Source organism: Anolis sagrei, chromosome Y, assembly GCF_037176765.1.
Source record: "Anolis sagrei isolate rAnoSag1 chromosome Y, rAnoSag1.mat, whole genome shotgun sequence".
Taxonomy (NCBI): Eukaryota; Metazoa; Chordata; class Lepidosauria; order Squamata; family Dactyloidae; genus Anolis; species Anolis sagrei.
In genome coordinates, this window is record NC_090035.1 from 34,466,430 (window position 1) to 34,482,664 (window position 16,235).

Consider the following 16,235-nt stretch of genomic DNA (forward strand, 5'->3'; position numbering starts at 1 on the left):
TCCCACACACTGACTTTGGCCAATAGGAAAGATAAGTCCAGGTAGGTTATCAGAGCACAACTCTGCTATATTAAATTCCAGAATGGCAGATGCAGCATGAGACTATGAACTTGATAGGAATTCCAAATTGAATTAGTTCATTATAGCAAAATCTCAGCCTTCTGGCACTTTAAAAGATTAATTGACTGATTGATTTCTGTACAAGAGCAGGACCCAGTCAATGTTTCATTTGTTAAATACTTAATTTTCTGAATAACTTTGCTTTTAAAAAGTAATCAGAATATTTATTTATTTATTTGCTTTATTTCTATACCGCATTTTTCAGTCCTTAACAGGCAACTCAATGCGGTTTAGAACACCTTTCCTTTAATCATTTCAATGTTTTCTTTGTGCTAGAAATATGTCTTGTGAAAAACATAAACTATAACTATATCCTCCATAGTAACACTGAAAAAAACAGCAATTGGGTAATCAGGAAAAAAAGCAATTGGGTAAGTTCATGGGCAAAGAGGGTTGCAAGCAGAACATGGAAGAGTTAATTGTTTGGATTACAACAGCCAGAATCCTTCAACCAACATGATCATACCTGGGAATTCTGGACAATGTACCCCAAAAATAGCATCTCCCAAGTCTTGCTACAGAATAGGACCCAGAGATTTAATTGAAATGTTTTGTTTCCCTCCTTTCCAATCTCAAGGAAAGAGAAGCCAGGGGCCTTGGCTCATGGCACAGCTAGGAAAACCATTCCTGCCCAGAGCAGAGACAGAAACATTCAACCCATCTCTTGGCTTTAGGTGCCCACAGAACCCCCCCCCCCCCCCACACACACACACACACACACTCAGACTGTTTCCCCAGGTTGTCTGCTCACATAGTCAGTGTCTCTTCAGTCTGGAGGCAAATAATGCAATTCTCTCCCATACAAAGACCCCAGGTAGGCTCTGCTCAGATGGCGAGGACTTCCCTTGAAAGAGCCAACGCCACCCCTTCCTGATTTCTGCCCACTTCCTTTCCACACACCCCTCCCAAGGCAGAAGAGAGATCCTATCCCACCTCCACACATGGCCAGGGAGCTACCTGATACCTTATTACGTTAGTCAGCAGAGGACAGTCTTCTCTTTTTATGCACTGTTACAAAACCAAGGCCTACAGTTATTTGTTAGCACCACTGCGGATTTTTCCAGTGTCTTCAAGTAATTCTTTTAATGCTGTTGGAATTGTTGGGCATTTTTAACAAACTACAACACCCAGGATCCTCTAGTCAGGACTGGTCCTGCTAGCTGGGGGATGCCTCAAGCTATAGTCCCAAGAAGTAAACACTGAGAGCTCTGGGGTAGATTTAAAATTGATACAGGAAAATCAAGGTGCATGAGGCTTTGCACATTGTAAAAGGATTGGATCCCTGCCTTAAACAGCTCACAATTTAAAATTTAACATATAAAAACAGAAAAGAAAGGGAAAAGAGATAAGGATAAATGAAAATAATGTGACAACAGCAGGTATGTTTGATCGTGGAATTACTTAAAGCAAAGATGAATAGAAAATAGGTTAAAATCTACTGGTAAGTCAGTGAGAGATTTAATTGCTTACAACTAAAAGTCTTTATTCTTACCCACACAAACTCCTGGGGGGGGGGGGGGAGCAAGAGAAGGGTGTGGAAGTAAGGAATTGATGTCGAAAGTATTTGTGAACCTGTTTGGACCTAATCACACTAGAGAATGAATCCACTTTAAATCCAGTTGGTCTTCAGTCCTGCTGGCACAAGGGTTTAACCCGGTGGTTCTCAACCTCTGGGTCCCCACGTGTTTTGGCCTACAACTCCCAGAACTCCCAACCAGTTTATCAGCTGTTAGGAATTCTGAGAGTTGAAGGTCTGGAGACCCACAGGTTGAGAACCACTGGTTTAACTGTGCCACTGGGCAAAACAGTCTAATTAGATTCTTGTCTCCAACTGGCTTGGTCTGGTCAGGGTTCAGGAATGGTAGGAGCTGTAGTCCCAAAGGGGAAGGCTGAAATCAGGTGCAAAAATCATTCACACCTACTTTCTTCACCATATATGCAGAAAAAGACGAATTCGAACATGTAAAAAACCCATATATAGAGACGGCCATTTCTGAGCTTTGAATTGGGAAGTCATTGAGCCAAATCTACCTTTCCTTAGGGAAGCCAGCTGCTCAATGAATCAGTACCCAACCCTTCCCATATGGGGATGGTAGCATTAGCCTACCTCACAAGGTTGTTGTTAGATGTTGGCATAAGAAAGTGCATGTGAAGTACTTAAAATATTTGAAAGCAGTATACAAACACTAGGTGATGACCACAATATTTTAATAGTCTAAGAATTAAAACTGCTACAAAACAGGATCCTGCACAATCTGCTCTCAAAAAGGGAAGGGAAGGGGATTAGAAGGAACACGTGACTAAACACAGCAGTAGACAAATTGATTTCGGAGATTTGATCACAGATTGTTCTCCTCAACAGCATTGATGGCAGTTCAGGTTCTATGGCCCCTGTAGTAGCACAGCCCCAGGAGACACCAAGTTTTTTTTTTAATCCCTGAATTGAGAAAACAATCCATTGGGAATGTGGCATCATCTCTGCAGTGCAAGGCTCTCTGATGTCAGAACAAATAAGCTTACAGAAAATCCAGCCAAAAAAGGTAACTTGAAAGTATCGGGGGGGGGGGGGGGATGCAATATGCTAATTTTTAAAATGTCCTACTGTTATAGCACCCCACATTTCACCCTTACACCCAATTAAGTTCCCACATTTGCAGCAGTTCAGAAAGTCCCAAGGAAACCATTGTTCAAAGAAGGACAAATAAGGGATAAATAGGGCTCCAAAATCCAAGGCAAGACCAGAAGTTATGTGATGTGGCTGCCTTGCTGAAGCAAAGCAGGGCTGGCTCTGGTCAATGCCTCAGATAGGCAGCAACCTGGGAAATTTCAAGGAAGAACTTCAAAAAGTTCACTCCCCAAGAGAACAGCTGGGCTGACTGCCCATTTGAAAGATAGCCATGCATGAAGTAATGAGATTTGGAGAGAACCATCATTTGGGGAACAGCTACTCCCCTTAAATGCTGTCCAGCTAGATATTATTACAAGATCCATGATCCCCAGCTGCCAAATGTGTAGACTGGTGATTTTTTAAAAATCCCAGGTTGGAGCACACTAATCCATGGGAGAGAGAGGTACAGTTTAATTTCAGTGTGATGTTGGCAACAATACACACACAAAGTGAATTGAAACAAATGGTAGAATGTCAAGACTAAAGTAAGTACATAGCTGGTTCTATTGCCAAAACATGGATGATAGCTCAATGGCACGGTTTAGAGCGGAATGTCCCTGATTTTAATCTCCAACATCTCCAATTAAACAAATGAGAGCAGTAGATCCTGGAGAGCCCTGACATCTTAAAAGCAAACAGATGGACGGTGTGAGGAAGTTATTAATACTTTGCATGTTTTAAATTGTGTATATATATATGGGAGTTAGCTACAGTAACACTGGAGCGGCCTATTTCAAAGAAAACCTCAGTCAGCGTTGCCATGGTGATCTAGTCAAGCTGGCAGCAGTTAGAGAAGTGGGAGGAGCCAAGGGGAGAGAGTGGAGCAACGGACAGTTTGTGTCAGTTGGGAGTTGATTAGTGTTCTGAGAAGCAGTGAGTTTGTATGGGGAGCAGTGAGAGAGTGAAAGGAAGGGTGAAGTAAAATAGTGAGGCTTTGGGAAGCCTGAATAAGCAATCTGGAGGTTTCTCAGTCTAACAAGGCTGTAAGGAGAAACACAGCCAGTCTTTAGTTAGGTTAAGGCTAAAGAATAAGCTTGTTGAGTCATTTCATCAAGGACAGATCAGATAGGAGAGATATACCTATATTGAAACATTGTTTAATAAAAAGAAAGTCACCTCAGGAAGAGTAAATGATACTGTGTAACCTAGAAGAGTGGAAAGCAATTCAAACCAAAGTTCAATAAGAAAGTTTACAACTTGCAACCATATGCTGTTTACCAAATAAACCTGTTATCTTTAGTTAAAACAGTCTCATCTCCATCCATACTGCGTCTGAGGTGCCATATCTCATAGTAAAACCTCATACCTCGCGTTGGTGGCAGTGGTTAAAGAAATATACAATAAATCACCTTCCGCTTCCCTGCTTTCTTGCAACAGCCTGACTCAGAGCTTGGAAAAATGATCTTTGGAAATGGCAATGGTGGCTGAGAGATTCTGGGAGTTATAATCCAAAAGGCAGTGATTCCAAGTGCTGGACTAATCAGTTAAGATTTCAGTTATGAATTGGTAGAAAAAAAATACATCAGAAAAGTGTTGAATTTACTTAGATGTACAGGCAGTCCCCAAATTATGAACAAGATAAGTTCTGTAGATGAAGTTTAATTTGTTGTGTAAGTTGGGACTGGTAAAATTTAAAATAAAACTTGAGCCAGTTGGCTGAGTAGAAAGGAAGACAGCTTGCTGATTGGCTCCCGCGCATTCCTCCTCAGCCCAAGGTGTGGTGATAGGCAAGGGAGGCTGGTGACAAGCTCCTTCGCCCCTCGCCTCAAGGTTAGCTGAGGAGGTATGCGAGAGAGCCTGTCAGCAAGCTCCCTTCCTTCATCCACACTGGGGCAAGAGACGCTATCTGGAAGCCAAGGCTTCCCCAACCAGCAGCTGGAGACATGGGGTGAAGGAGTCTTCCTTTGTCAGCCTCCTTCACCTTTGCTGGAGAGAAATAGCTAGCTCCACCACTCCCCAGCTGGCTGCCTCCACCCCGTTTATATCTACAAGTTGTTCATAAGTCAAATGTTCATAAATCATGGACTACCTGTATTTAAAATCCACTAATGACTGTATATTATTATTAGAGAAGAGACAGCAAGCTTGTTTTATGCTGCCCTGGAGACTAGGACACAGAACAATGGCTTCAAACTACAGGAAAGAAGATTCCTAACTGTGAGAGGTGTTCAACAGTAGAACTTTCTGCCCAGGAGTATGGTGAAGGCTCCTTTTTTGGAGGCTTTTAAACAGAGGCTGGATGGTCATCTATCAGGGGTGCTTTGAATACGATTTTCCTGCTTCTTGGCACGGGATTGGACTGGATGGTCCACGAAGTCTCTTCCAATTCTATGATTCTGGGCAACTTTCTATTCATTTAAAAGCAAGGAACTAAGAACTTCGCATCACTCCTGGTTTTTTGTGATGTGTTCTCACCTTTTGAAATCAAACAAATGTTTAAGCTATGAAAAAATGATTTCCATAAAGCAGACATGAGTAAACTGTGGTCCTATAGATGTTGTTGAATTACAGCTATCAGCATTTTTCATTGGCTCTGCTGGTTAAAATTAATGGGCATTATAATTGAAAATCCAAAGACAACAAGTGAATATATGCTAAGATTATTATCACAGATGGATCAAAGCCTCGGAAGTCATTTTGGGAGAGGACAACTTCTACTACAGTATGTCTTCTTTCTGGACTAAAATCCCTAGCCAGCACAGCTAGAGGAATTATGAATTCTGCTATTCTTTGAGGGACTGAGATGGCTGCATTTGCACAAAAAGGAAGGGTATCTGTGAAAGAAGCTTCCATGTATCATGAAGCTGGTACACATAGCCTTATGGCATGTCTGAAGAAAGTAACATTACAGGGTTCCTGAAGGATTCTTCAAAATATGCTGGAAGTTGGAACAAGGCCACTGGCTGTGCTCTAAACAACACATAACATGTGTCAGATTGAAATCAAGGACAGCTGCTGTTTAATGGGCTGAAGATATTGTGTCATCCAATTGACACAAGATATGCAGTCAAGACAGAAAAATACAGTGTTTGGCTGCTAACAGAAATATCATACACTGATTCCTGTGACTTATATATCTTTTATGTAGTAATATATTTAGAAACTCATCTGTCAGCAACATGAACCATGCAGATGAGTGGATAGATTTTTACCTTCCCACTGCCAATTTTCTCACTTAGGTTTACATGTTTGGGTTCCCCCCTCCTGAAAGCAAGACAAAAATATAGCTACTAGTACTTTGGTGAAATATTTTGAAGCAGTAGTAACCTATATTTTTGGCTCTCAGCATTATTCACAGCAGGGAGAAGCTATAGATCTGCTTGGTAACTTGCTGGAGATCATCATGGATTGCTAACTGCCCATTGTTTACCAGCCGCTTTTGAGAATCCCTGATCTGTATAACTCTGGTTGTCACATTTATGCATGCCTGTGATGTGGGGGTGGGAGATAAATGCCACCATCTTTTCACCCATTATTTTTGCATCTTTTCCACCATTGAGTATTACAGAGCATCTTAGTAAAAGAAAAAAGCAGATCCCACGAGGTTTCCCTCCCATTCTTTTTAGCAGGGATGGAGAATCTTTGGCCACCTTGATATTTTGAATTCCAACTGTTATTTACCATTGGCCATGCTAGGTGAGGAAAACATCTAGAAAGCAAAAGGTTTCCCCTCTCTACTCAGCAATTTAGAAATATTATTGGCAATTGCTTCAGGAAAACATACAAAACAGCAATATTTCCCCTAAGACTTGCAAAAGGATTCAGAGGAACCAAACTTGTTTCAGTACATATGCCACATCTTGTCATGTTATCTGGCAAGTGATTTAGATACCAAATTCCAACTGCTTCACAAAATAACATATAACAACATGTAACCATTTAATACATAAATTATCACAATGTGCAAAAGATAATTCACCAAAATACAATGTTAATAGAAATCTGTAGTTGTATCAATGGCATTTGTGCCACACTTTCCTACAAAAAGTTAATGCCCAAAGTGGCTTACAAGAAGATAAAAACAAACAAAAACAACAATCAGTAAAACAATGATAATTTCTCAGACACACAATTTCAAGAATCAACAATTTAGACAGTGAACACAGCAGCCTCAGATTTATACAAAGTTTTAAATGGCAAAGTGCTAAACATTAAAATTCTATTTAAACAAAGTTTTCATAGCCCACCAAAATGCAGGCAATTTGGGACATTAAGTGCCAAATGTATAATCCACTGCAGTATAATGTAGAAATCAGTGCATGCGATCCAAGTTGGATATTCAGTACAGCATTCTGCCCTTTCCACCCTACATGTGTAGGACTGGAGTCAACACAATTACAAGAAAGTATATATCCACAATGTCCCTACATCAGTAAGTCACATCAAATCTAATGAAAAAGAGACCACACATAATCACACATCCAACTCACGGTGGAACATTAGTCCCCCCATTTATAGCCACTCAACTGTTACCTTTCTTAGACAGCCGCTCCACCCGACGTGCTTCAATCTTGTCGCACTTCCGATACCTGCCAGTAAGCCAGATATATAGTATTAGAGGAGATATCCCCAAACCAGCCTGGAAAGGGTATTTGGAGGTGGCACCAAGACTCCCAGAATCCCACAATCAATAGCCCTCCTCATACTGGCTAGGGTGGTTTGGGAGTTGGGAGTGCAATGATTTTCCAAGTTAAGTCCAAAAAGAGATTCTTCAGGCCTGGTGACTCAGGAAGCAAGAAAAGTAGAAAGGTGAAAAATTATGAGTTTGGTCATACAGACAAGAGGCCTATTGATCTTGGCAGTGCCAACCAAGGTTAGCAAGATGATGTAAGAGCCAGCACAATCTTGCAGTTAAGACGGGGTAGACCAAATGATGCTCTCCAGATGACGTGGGACTATAATTCTGATCAACCTGAGACAGCAGGTCATGGATTATGAGGGCATTAGTCCCAATATCTGTAGAGCAGTGGGTTGCTTATCCTTGGGCTGGAGGGTTGCAATACTGTATAAAGATGGAAGGTGGACACATATTGTGCCACAAAATACTCGAAAGAAGGGTGGGATTTCTGTTATCATTGTTGTCATCGTATTATTAGAGTTTTAATTTCTGCACACTTATTAAAGACATAAGGAGAACCATCTGTCTTGGCATGCATATACATTTCTGATGAAGAACTTCCGCTAGGTATGTGGAACAGCTCTCAGAGTTACAATCCACTACCTTTCCCACCTTACTATTCAAATGACTCATTTTATGTACCCTAGGGCTGCTCACAAATACTCTAACCTAAAGAGATTAAAAAACCAAGCATCAAAGACTAACTGTGGCCAGGCCCGTAGCCAGGATTTCATTTCGGGGGGGGGGGGGGGGGGGGGAGGGCTAAATATTTTTCAGGGGGGGGGGCTCTGAGTCTGAGTGAAAGAGGGTCTAGCCTAGCAAACCTTTTGTATCTTACCCCAATACCCCCATGCATATGGGATATATTGAGTATGGAGATCAGATCATGATATGAATAAACATAAGTTTAAATAATGCACCAGTAAGGCCTTTTCGCGAACCACCATGAGAATTTCGGGGGGGGGGGGGGGCTGAAGCCCCTCAAGCTGGGGGGGGGGGGGCTTGGCTACATGCCTGTGGCATATACTACCATGAAAAAACACTACTGCCCTGCTTGTGGACTTCCCAGAGGCATTTAGCTGACCACTGTGTGAACTGAATGTTAAACCAGATAGGCCTTTGATCTAATCCAGCATTTCTCAAGTAGGGAGTCTGGACTCCTGGGGGGGGGGGGGGGGGGGGCTGAGTGTGTTTCAGAGGGATCGCCAAACACCCTCAGACAACATAGATTTCTGTAGTGACCCCTTTGACAAAGAAGCCCGGTTCTTCTCTTTCTTTTTGGAAACAGATGGTGAACCCTCCCACCAAAAGCTCTCCTCCACTGTCATTAGCCAGTTTCTCAGCCAAGGGGAGGGCTATTTCTGACACTCAAAGAGGGGAGTGCAGGCGTGCCTGGAGCATGGCTGCATGGTGTGCATGTGCAGGCGGGGGAAAGCATGCGAAGCTGGAAGGAGGCTCGCGCCAGCAAGTCCCTTCAAACCACGGGGGTTCTGTGTGTCAAATTTGGACCGATTCTATCCTTGGTGAGGTTCAGAATGCTCTGTGATTGTAGGTGAACTATAAATCCCAGTAACAAAAACTACCAACTAGAACTCTAGAACTCGAGGTTGATGCCCACCAAACCCTTCCAGTATTTTCTGTTTGTCAGGGGAGTTCTATGTGTCAAGTTTGTTTCAATTCCATCATTGGTGGAGTTCAGAATGCTCCTTGATTGTAGGTGAACTATAAATCTCAGCAACTACAACTCCCAAATGACAAAATTAATCCAAATTTGGACTAGTGGGTGAAAATACATCCTGCATATCAGATATTTACATTATGATTCACAACAGTAGCAAAATTACAGTTATGAAGTAGCAATGAAAATAATTTTATGGTTGGGGGTCACCACAGCATGAGGAACTGTATTAAAGGGTTGTGGCATTAGGAAAGTTGAGAAACACTGTTCTAATCCAATATGGTTATGCTTATGTTCTTAAAAGAATATTAGTATTTAACAGCTACACAAGAAAAGGAACCAGGTGCCAAGTTTTAAAAATACCAGCCTCTTATATCTAGTTACTGGACACCAGGACACTTGGTTGTCCTAGAAAAATTGTTACTTTCAGATGCTGTTAAGATTACAACATGTAGAATATTTCAATAATAACTATGTCAGTTGCAACTGGTGGGAATTGGCTTAAAAGATAGAAAGAAAATCTGTAAATACATGACCAGGATGAGGGCGATAATAAACCTGGCAGAGTGAGGTCAAACTGGCAAAGGATGGCAAACGTGATACTCTCCAGAAATTTTGAATTATTAATAATTGCTGATCACTATTCACATTTGCTAGTTCTGATGGAGTTGTAGGCTAAAACATATTGAGGGAGCTATATTATCTACCCCTTCACTAAAACTAACTGGAAACAGTCTGGTTCTTCACCAATGGCAATAGTCCCTGCTAAGAGTCTACTGGAAAACATATCAAAAATAGATTGGAGATCAAGAAAAAGAAGTCTCCATACCAAAACATTTGAGTACCTTTTTCTAGTCTCACAGTATTTGGGTACCATGCAGGATATTTTAGACCCAGGAGAGACATCTTCCTAGACCAAAACTGACTAGTGTGTAATTTTGTGTGTGTGTGTGTGTGTGTGTGTGTGTGTGTCAGGAGCAACTTGAGAAACTGCAAGTCGCTTCTTGAGTGAGAGAATTGGCCATCTACAAGGACGTTGCCCAGGGGACACTCGGATCTTTGATGTTTTACCATCATTGTGAGAGGCTTCTCTCATGTCCCCATATGTCAGCGGTTCTCAACCTGGGGGTCGCGACCCCCCAGGGGGTCGTTTGGCCATTTTGGAGGGGTCGCGAGGCCGCCTCCATAGGCCCCACCCACAAGGCTGCGAGCCCTCCCTGGGCTCCTTCGCAGACTCGCCATTTGGCGAGTCCACAGGGGAGCCCAGGGAGGGCTCGCGTGAAGGCTGCCTCGGCTCCCTTGCGGCTTCGCCAAATGACGAGGCGGCGAGGCAGCCGTGGGCTCCTTTGCGTGAGCCCTACCTGGGCTCCTTCACGGCCTCGCCATTGGGCGAGCCCATGGGGGAGCCCAGGGAGGGCTCGTGTGAAGGCTGCCTCGGCTCCCTCACGGTTTCACCAAATGGCGAGGCCGCGAGGGAGCCGAGGCAGCCTTCGCGCGAGCGCTTCCTGGGCTCTGCCACGCGCTCGCCAAATGGCGAGGCCGTGAAGGAGCCCAAGGAGGGCTCGTGTGAAGGCTCCCTTGCGGCTTCACCAAATGGCAAGGCCGCGAGGGAGCCAGGGAGCCGAGGCAGTGTTCGCACGAGCCCTTCCTGGGCTCCCCCACGCGCTCGCCAAATGGCGAGGCCGTGAAGGTGCCCAAGGAGGGCTCGTGTGAAGGCTCCCTTGGCTCCCTTGTGGCTTCACCAAATGGCGAGGCCGCGAGGGAGCCAAGGGAGCCGAGGCAGCCTTCGCGCGAACCCTCCCTGGGCTCCCCCGCGCGCTCGCCAAATGACGGGGCCGTGAAGGAGCCGAGGGAGGACTCGTGTGAAGGCTCCCTTGGCTCCCTTGCGGCTTCACCAAATGGCGAGGCTGCGAGGGAGCCAAGGGAGCTGAGGCAGCCTTTGCGCGAACCCTCCCTGGGCTCCCCCGCGCGCTCGCCAAATGACGAGGTCCGGGAAGGAGCCGAGGGAGAACTCGTGTGAAGGCTTCCTTGCAGCTTCACCAAATGGCGAGGCCACGAGGGAGCCAAGGGAGCCGAGGCAGCCTTTGCGCGAACCCTCCCTGGGCTCCCCCGCGCGCTCGCCAAATGGCGAGGCCATGAAGGAGCCCAAGGAGGGCACGTGTGGAGGCTCCCTTGCGGCTTCACCAAATAGCAGGGCCGCAAGGGAGCCAAGGGAGCCGAGGCAGCCTTCGCACCAGCCCTTCCTGGGCTCCTCCGCGCGCTCGCCAAATGGCGAGGCCGTGGAGGAGCCCAAGGAGGGCTCGTGTGAAGGCTCCCCTTGGCTCCCTTGTGGCTTCACCAAATGGCAAGGCTGCGAGGGAGCCAAGGGAGCCGAGGCAGTGTTCGCACGAGCCCTTCCTGGGCTCCCCCGCGCGCTCGCCAAATGGCGAGGCCGTGAAGGTGCCCAAGGAGGGCTCGTGTGAAGGCTCCCTTGGCTCCCTTGCGGCCTCGCTATTTGGTGAAGCCGCAAGGGAGCCAAGGGAGCCGAGGCAGCCTTCGCACCAGCCCTTCCTGGGCTCCTCCGCACGCTCGCCAAATGGCGAGGCCGTGGAGGAGCCCAAGGAGGGCTCGTGTGAAGGCTCCCTTGGCTCCCTTGCGGCTTCACCAAATGGCGAGGCCGCGAGGGAGCCAAGGGAGCCGAGGCAGCCTTCGCACGAACCCTCCCTGGGCTCCCCCGCGCGCTCGCCAAATGACGGGGCCGTGAATGAGCCGAGAGAGGACTCGCACAAAGGAGCCCCCGGCCATTTGACGAGCCCGCGGACGAGCCCAGGGAGGGAGTCCACAGTGCTTTTGGAGGTAGGTGAACTACAATTCCAAAACTCAAGGTCCATGCCTGCCAAATCTTTCCAGTATTTTCTGTTGGTCATGGGAGTTCTGTGTGCCACATTTGATTTGATTTCATCGTTGATGGAGTTCGGAATGCTCTTTGATTGTAGGTGAACTATAAATCCTAGCAACTACAACTCCCAAGTGTCAAGGTCTAATTTCCCCAAACTCTACCAGTGTTCACATTTGGGCAGATTGAGTATTCTTGCCAGGTTTGGTCCAGCTCCATCATTGTTTTGAGTCCACAGTGCTCGCCTGATGTAGGTGAGCTACAGTTCCAAAACCAAGGTCAATGGCCACCAAACCCTTCCAGTATTTTCTGTTGGTTAGGGGATATCTGTGTGCCAAGTTTGTTTCAATTACATCGTTGGTGGAGTTCAAAATGCTCTTTGATTGTAGATTAACAATAAATCCCAACAACGATACCCCTGAGTTGCTGAGCTTGTTGACCGAAAGGGTGCAGGTTCAAATCCAGGAAGCGGCATGAGCTTCAGCTGTGAGCCCCAGCTTCTGCCAACTTAGCAATTCAAAAACATGCAAATGTGAGTAGATCAATAGGTACTGCTCTGGTGGGAAGGTAACCATGCTCCCTGCAGTTATGCTGGCCACATGACCTTGGAGGTGTCTACAGACAACGCTGGCTCTTTGGCTTAGAAATGGAGATGAGCACCACACCCAAGTCAGACATGACTGGACATAATGTCAGGGGAAAACCTTTACCTACAACTCCCAAATGACAAAACCAACACCCCCCCCCCCCCCCCCACCAACCCCACCAGTATTCAATTTTGGGTGTATCTCGTAATTGTGCCAAATTTGGTTGGGGGGTCACCACAACATGAGGAACTGCATTAAGGGGTCACGGCACTAGGAACACTAGGAAGGTTGAGAACCACTGCCGTATGTGGAGCTGGATATGACAGAGGGAGCTCAACTCACTCTCCCCGAATTTGAACCACTGACCTATCGGTCAGCAGTCCTGCCGGCACAAGGGTTTAACACATTGCGTCCCCGGTGGTGCAGTGCGTTAAACCCTTCTGCAGGCAGGACTGCTGACCAAAATGTTGGCAGTTTGAATCTGGCGAGCAGGGTGAGCACCCATCTGTCATCTCCAGCTTCCCATGCGAAGTCATGATAGAAGCCTCCCACAGGATGGGATTTATTTATTTATTTATTTGCTCTATTTTATCCCGCCTTTCTCTACCCCAAAGGGGACTCAAAGCGGCTTTACATATGGCAACTATTCAATGCCTTTGGACAGTTAGAATACACTTAAGTTAAAAATTAAAATGAAAATTAAATACACATTAAAACATTTAAAACATTGCATTCACTATTAAAATCACATCCGGGCATCCCCTGGGAAATGTCCTTGCAGATGGCCAATTCTCTCACACCAGAAGCGATTTGAAGTTTCTCAAGTCGCTCCTGACATGAAAAAAATAGTATGTAATGTTTGGGGATATATAGTTGCAAAAAAGTTTTTGAGAAGTATGGGGGGCACTGTGACCTTCAACTGCTGCACACTCCTGACTTAAATAGAAGAGGTACATTTTTCATGCCTATCTTCCCACTCTGAAAAGCTATACATATACTTTTTAAGAAGTAACTACCAATTGTGCATCCTAAAGTGAATCAAATGCTTGTACTATACAACTGCAGATCCCATAGAGCCCCAGTCCACAAGATCTGTACTTCACTCTCCTGTTCATTGAACAAAGACTCCTGACTCTCTCAGTTCTAGCTCTTAATGACCATAAAAAAGTAAATCTGCCAAGGGAAATGATAAGGTTGGAACTGGGGACCCCTCAGATACACTCACACACAGCACTGCTTCTTAGTGTTAGGTCCGCCAAACTTTGGCTTGTCTAGGCAGTTGTTGCACTCCCCACAATCCAGCAGCTTCAGGCAGCCCTTGCACCTCCCACAGCGTGTCATTCGGTTCTTCTTGCCATGGTGGGACACGTGGCGACGCACTGGGGGTGGCACAGTTTTGATGCTGGTCTCTACCTTCACTTGCTTCTGGAGGCCATTCTCGCTTTCAGAGGCTGAGGAGGTTTCTGTGGTAGAGAAAGGCCAGAAAGATAACCCAAAGCTGCAGTCTCTAGCCCTATATGTATCCTATATGTATCTTTTGAATTTCTTTGGTATATATTTTACATGTTAAACTATAGGTTCTATGCTGGAGGAAGGTAGGATATAAATAAAAAGAAAAGAACAGCTGTATCTAGGTCATTTATCTAAGATCCCGCCTTTCTCCCAGGATGAGACTATCCCACATGAAATGAATTAGATCACAAATGGGGCCAATTCACCAATTAGGTCAAGAAGACAAGATTATCTGAATATGCATTTAATTTTGGAGCTGTTATGATGGTAGTTTTTATGTGCAAGAGGCCACATATTTTTGATTGATTAACTACATATGCAGCTATTGTTGGGAGTAGGAAAAAGCTACTTTGGAGCAAGTAGTTGCACAGACTCCTCTTAAATTCATTCCACCAAGAAAAGCTGCTTTGGAACTCTTTTTAGAGACATAAAGTGGGATATAAATAAATATAATAGGAATAATGATAGTGACGTTAGAAAATCAACACAGTTGTGAGAATATTGTGAGTTTGAGATGCACTAGATTCCTTTATTATGTATTCAGTTAACATATACTTAGTTGAAGGTTCATTTCCAATCAAGGGCCAACCACTTTCCATAGGACTTTTGGGTTAAGATGCAAAATTATGAATTAAAATGCACCAGATATAAATTAGTGTGTTGATTGGGGGGGGGGGGGGGAGATACCAAAGGAGAGAACCTCTTTAGAGATAAAAATTAGGAAATTTTGAACCCACAACCAAGATCAGGAATTGCAATAATGTGAAGCAACAGGAAGTCTACAAAATTTTAGAAACATAGATTTCAGAAGTAACGTATGTGAAGTAACTACATGAATATAAGCAACTATAACAATCATTCTAGAGTCAACCCATTTCCCCCATCCTCCTTGCAATAACTTCATTCTTCTAGAGATCAACTCTAATCTTTTATGCCATACTGTGTTGGAAATAGCAACCTTCCAAGCCTTCACTATTTGTTTGTAAATGTATATATTTGCTAACCTGTATTCTATGTATATATTGATTTGTCAGTTTGACTGACCTCTTCGGTGTGGGAGGGGCTACAGACATGTGATTGTACTGAACATGTTCAGGCACAAGACTCCATTTTTATCAGTATGTTTTTGGATTTCATTGTTAGCAGTTCACTTTAGACCTCAGTGAAGCTGGATGCAGTATGCTTTTGGATTTCAATGGAAACAGATGTCTTTTGGATTTATGTAGGAACCATTTACTATATGTTTGCCTTGAAAAGCAGTGAGTACACTTAGACAGTTTGGACTTTCATAAGATGTACACTTAAAAACTTTGGACTATAGACTATTGATTGAGACTGATGTCCTGTGTTCTCAACACAGAGAAATTACATCCTAGCTATAAATGTACCTGTATGCTGAATTAATACATATGTTTATACGTAAACAAGGTATATTATTATTATTTTTAAAGACTTTGTTTTTTGTCTCTGAGTGTGTATTTTAAACTAAGAGGTGTCAAGGGAGAGTATACATTTTGGGCAACTACAACTGAAATTTCAACTTCAACTAAACATTTTAAAACTCTGCTAGCCAAGTATAAGTTTTTTTGTGCAGTGGTATATCTTTGTCTCTAACAGTTCAAAGGCATGATTTATTAGTTTAACAGCTGAGTTATCTGTGTGCCATTACATGAATGCTTGTGAACATCACTTTTTCAAAGGGTTGACTTCTGACAAGGTCATGCCTTTCCTTGACTAGTGATTTTCAAAAGGCGGTCTCCAGATGTGTGTGGAGATTCACATTTGTTAAAAGGATATAACATCATCTGTCTTTTCAAAAAGATTATGAATGCCTTTTTCCAAAATAATGGGAGTGTCACATATTAATGCATATGGAGTAATTGGTGAGCTTTCGGCACAAAAGTTCTTAAGCCCACCCATGAAAATAGAGGGCAGGTTGGAAGAGGAAGCAGGTCATGCAGCCAGCTCACTGCAGAGCCACTCACCCTCCACTGTGGGTGATACAGTAATCTCCTCCCTCTCCTGCAGTGGCAGGGCACTGAGGCGTGGCACATCCTCTGTCACAATGGCCCGAGACTGTCCTAGAGCCACCGAGGCATGGCGACACACATGTTTAATCCGAGGACCTTGCACGGGGGATTCCTGGGCCTGAAAGGAAAAAGCAGTAAGAGATGTCA

At 44.4% G+C, this 16,235-nt stretch overlaps 1 protein-coding gene across 2 annotated transcripts in view; it reads right to left on the reverse strand.

Moving 5' to 3' along the window:
- LOC137095414 (histone-lysine N-methyltransferase 2B-like) overlaps positions 1-16,235 on the reverse strand; it is a 223,085-nt gene that overhangs the window by 176,497 nt on the left and 30,353 nt on the right. For both annotated transcript variants that reach the window (XM_067462059.1, XM_067462058.1), the window contains exons 5-7: positions 16,044-16,206; positions 13,772-14,009; positions 7,262-7,317 (exon numbers count right to left, since the gene is read on the reverse strand). In XM_067462059.1, the coding sequence (XP_067318160.1) occupies positions 7,262-7,317; positions 13,772-14,009; positions 16,044-16,206 (457 nt within the window). The remainder of the gene's footprint in view (positions 1-7,261; positions 7,318-13,771; positions 14,010-16,043; positions 16,207-16,235) is intronic.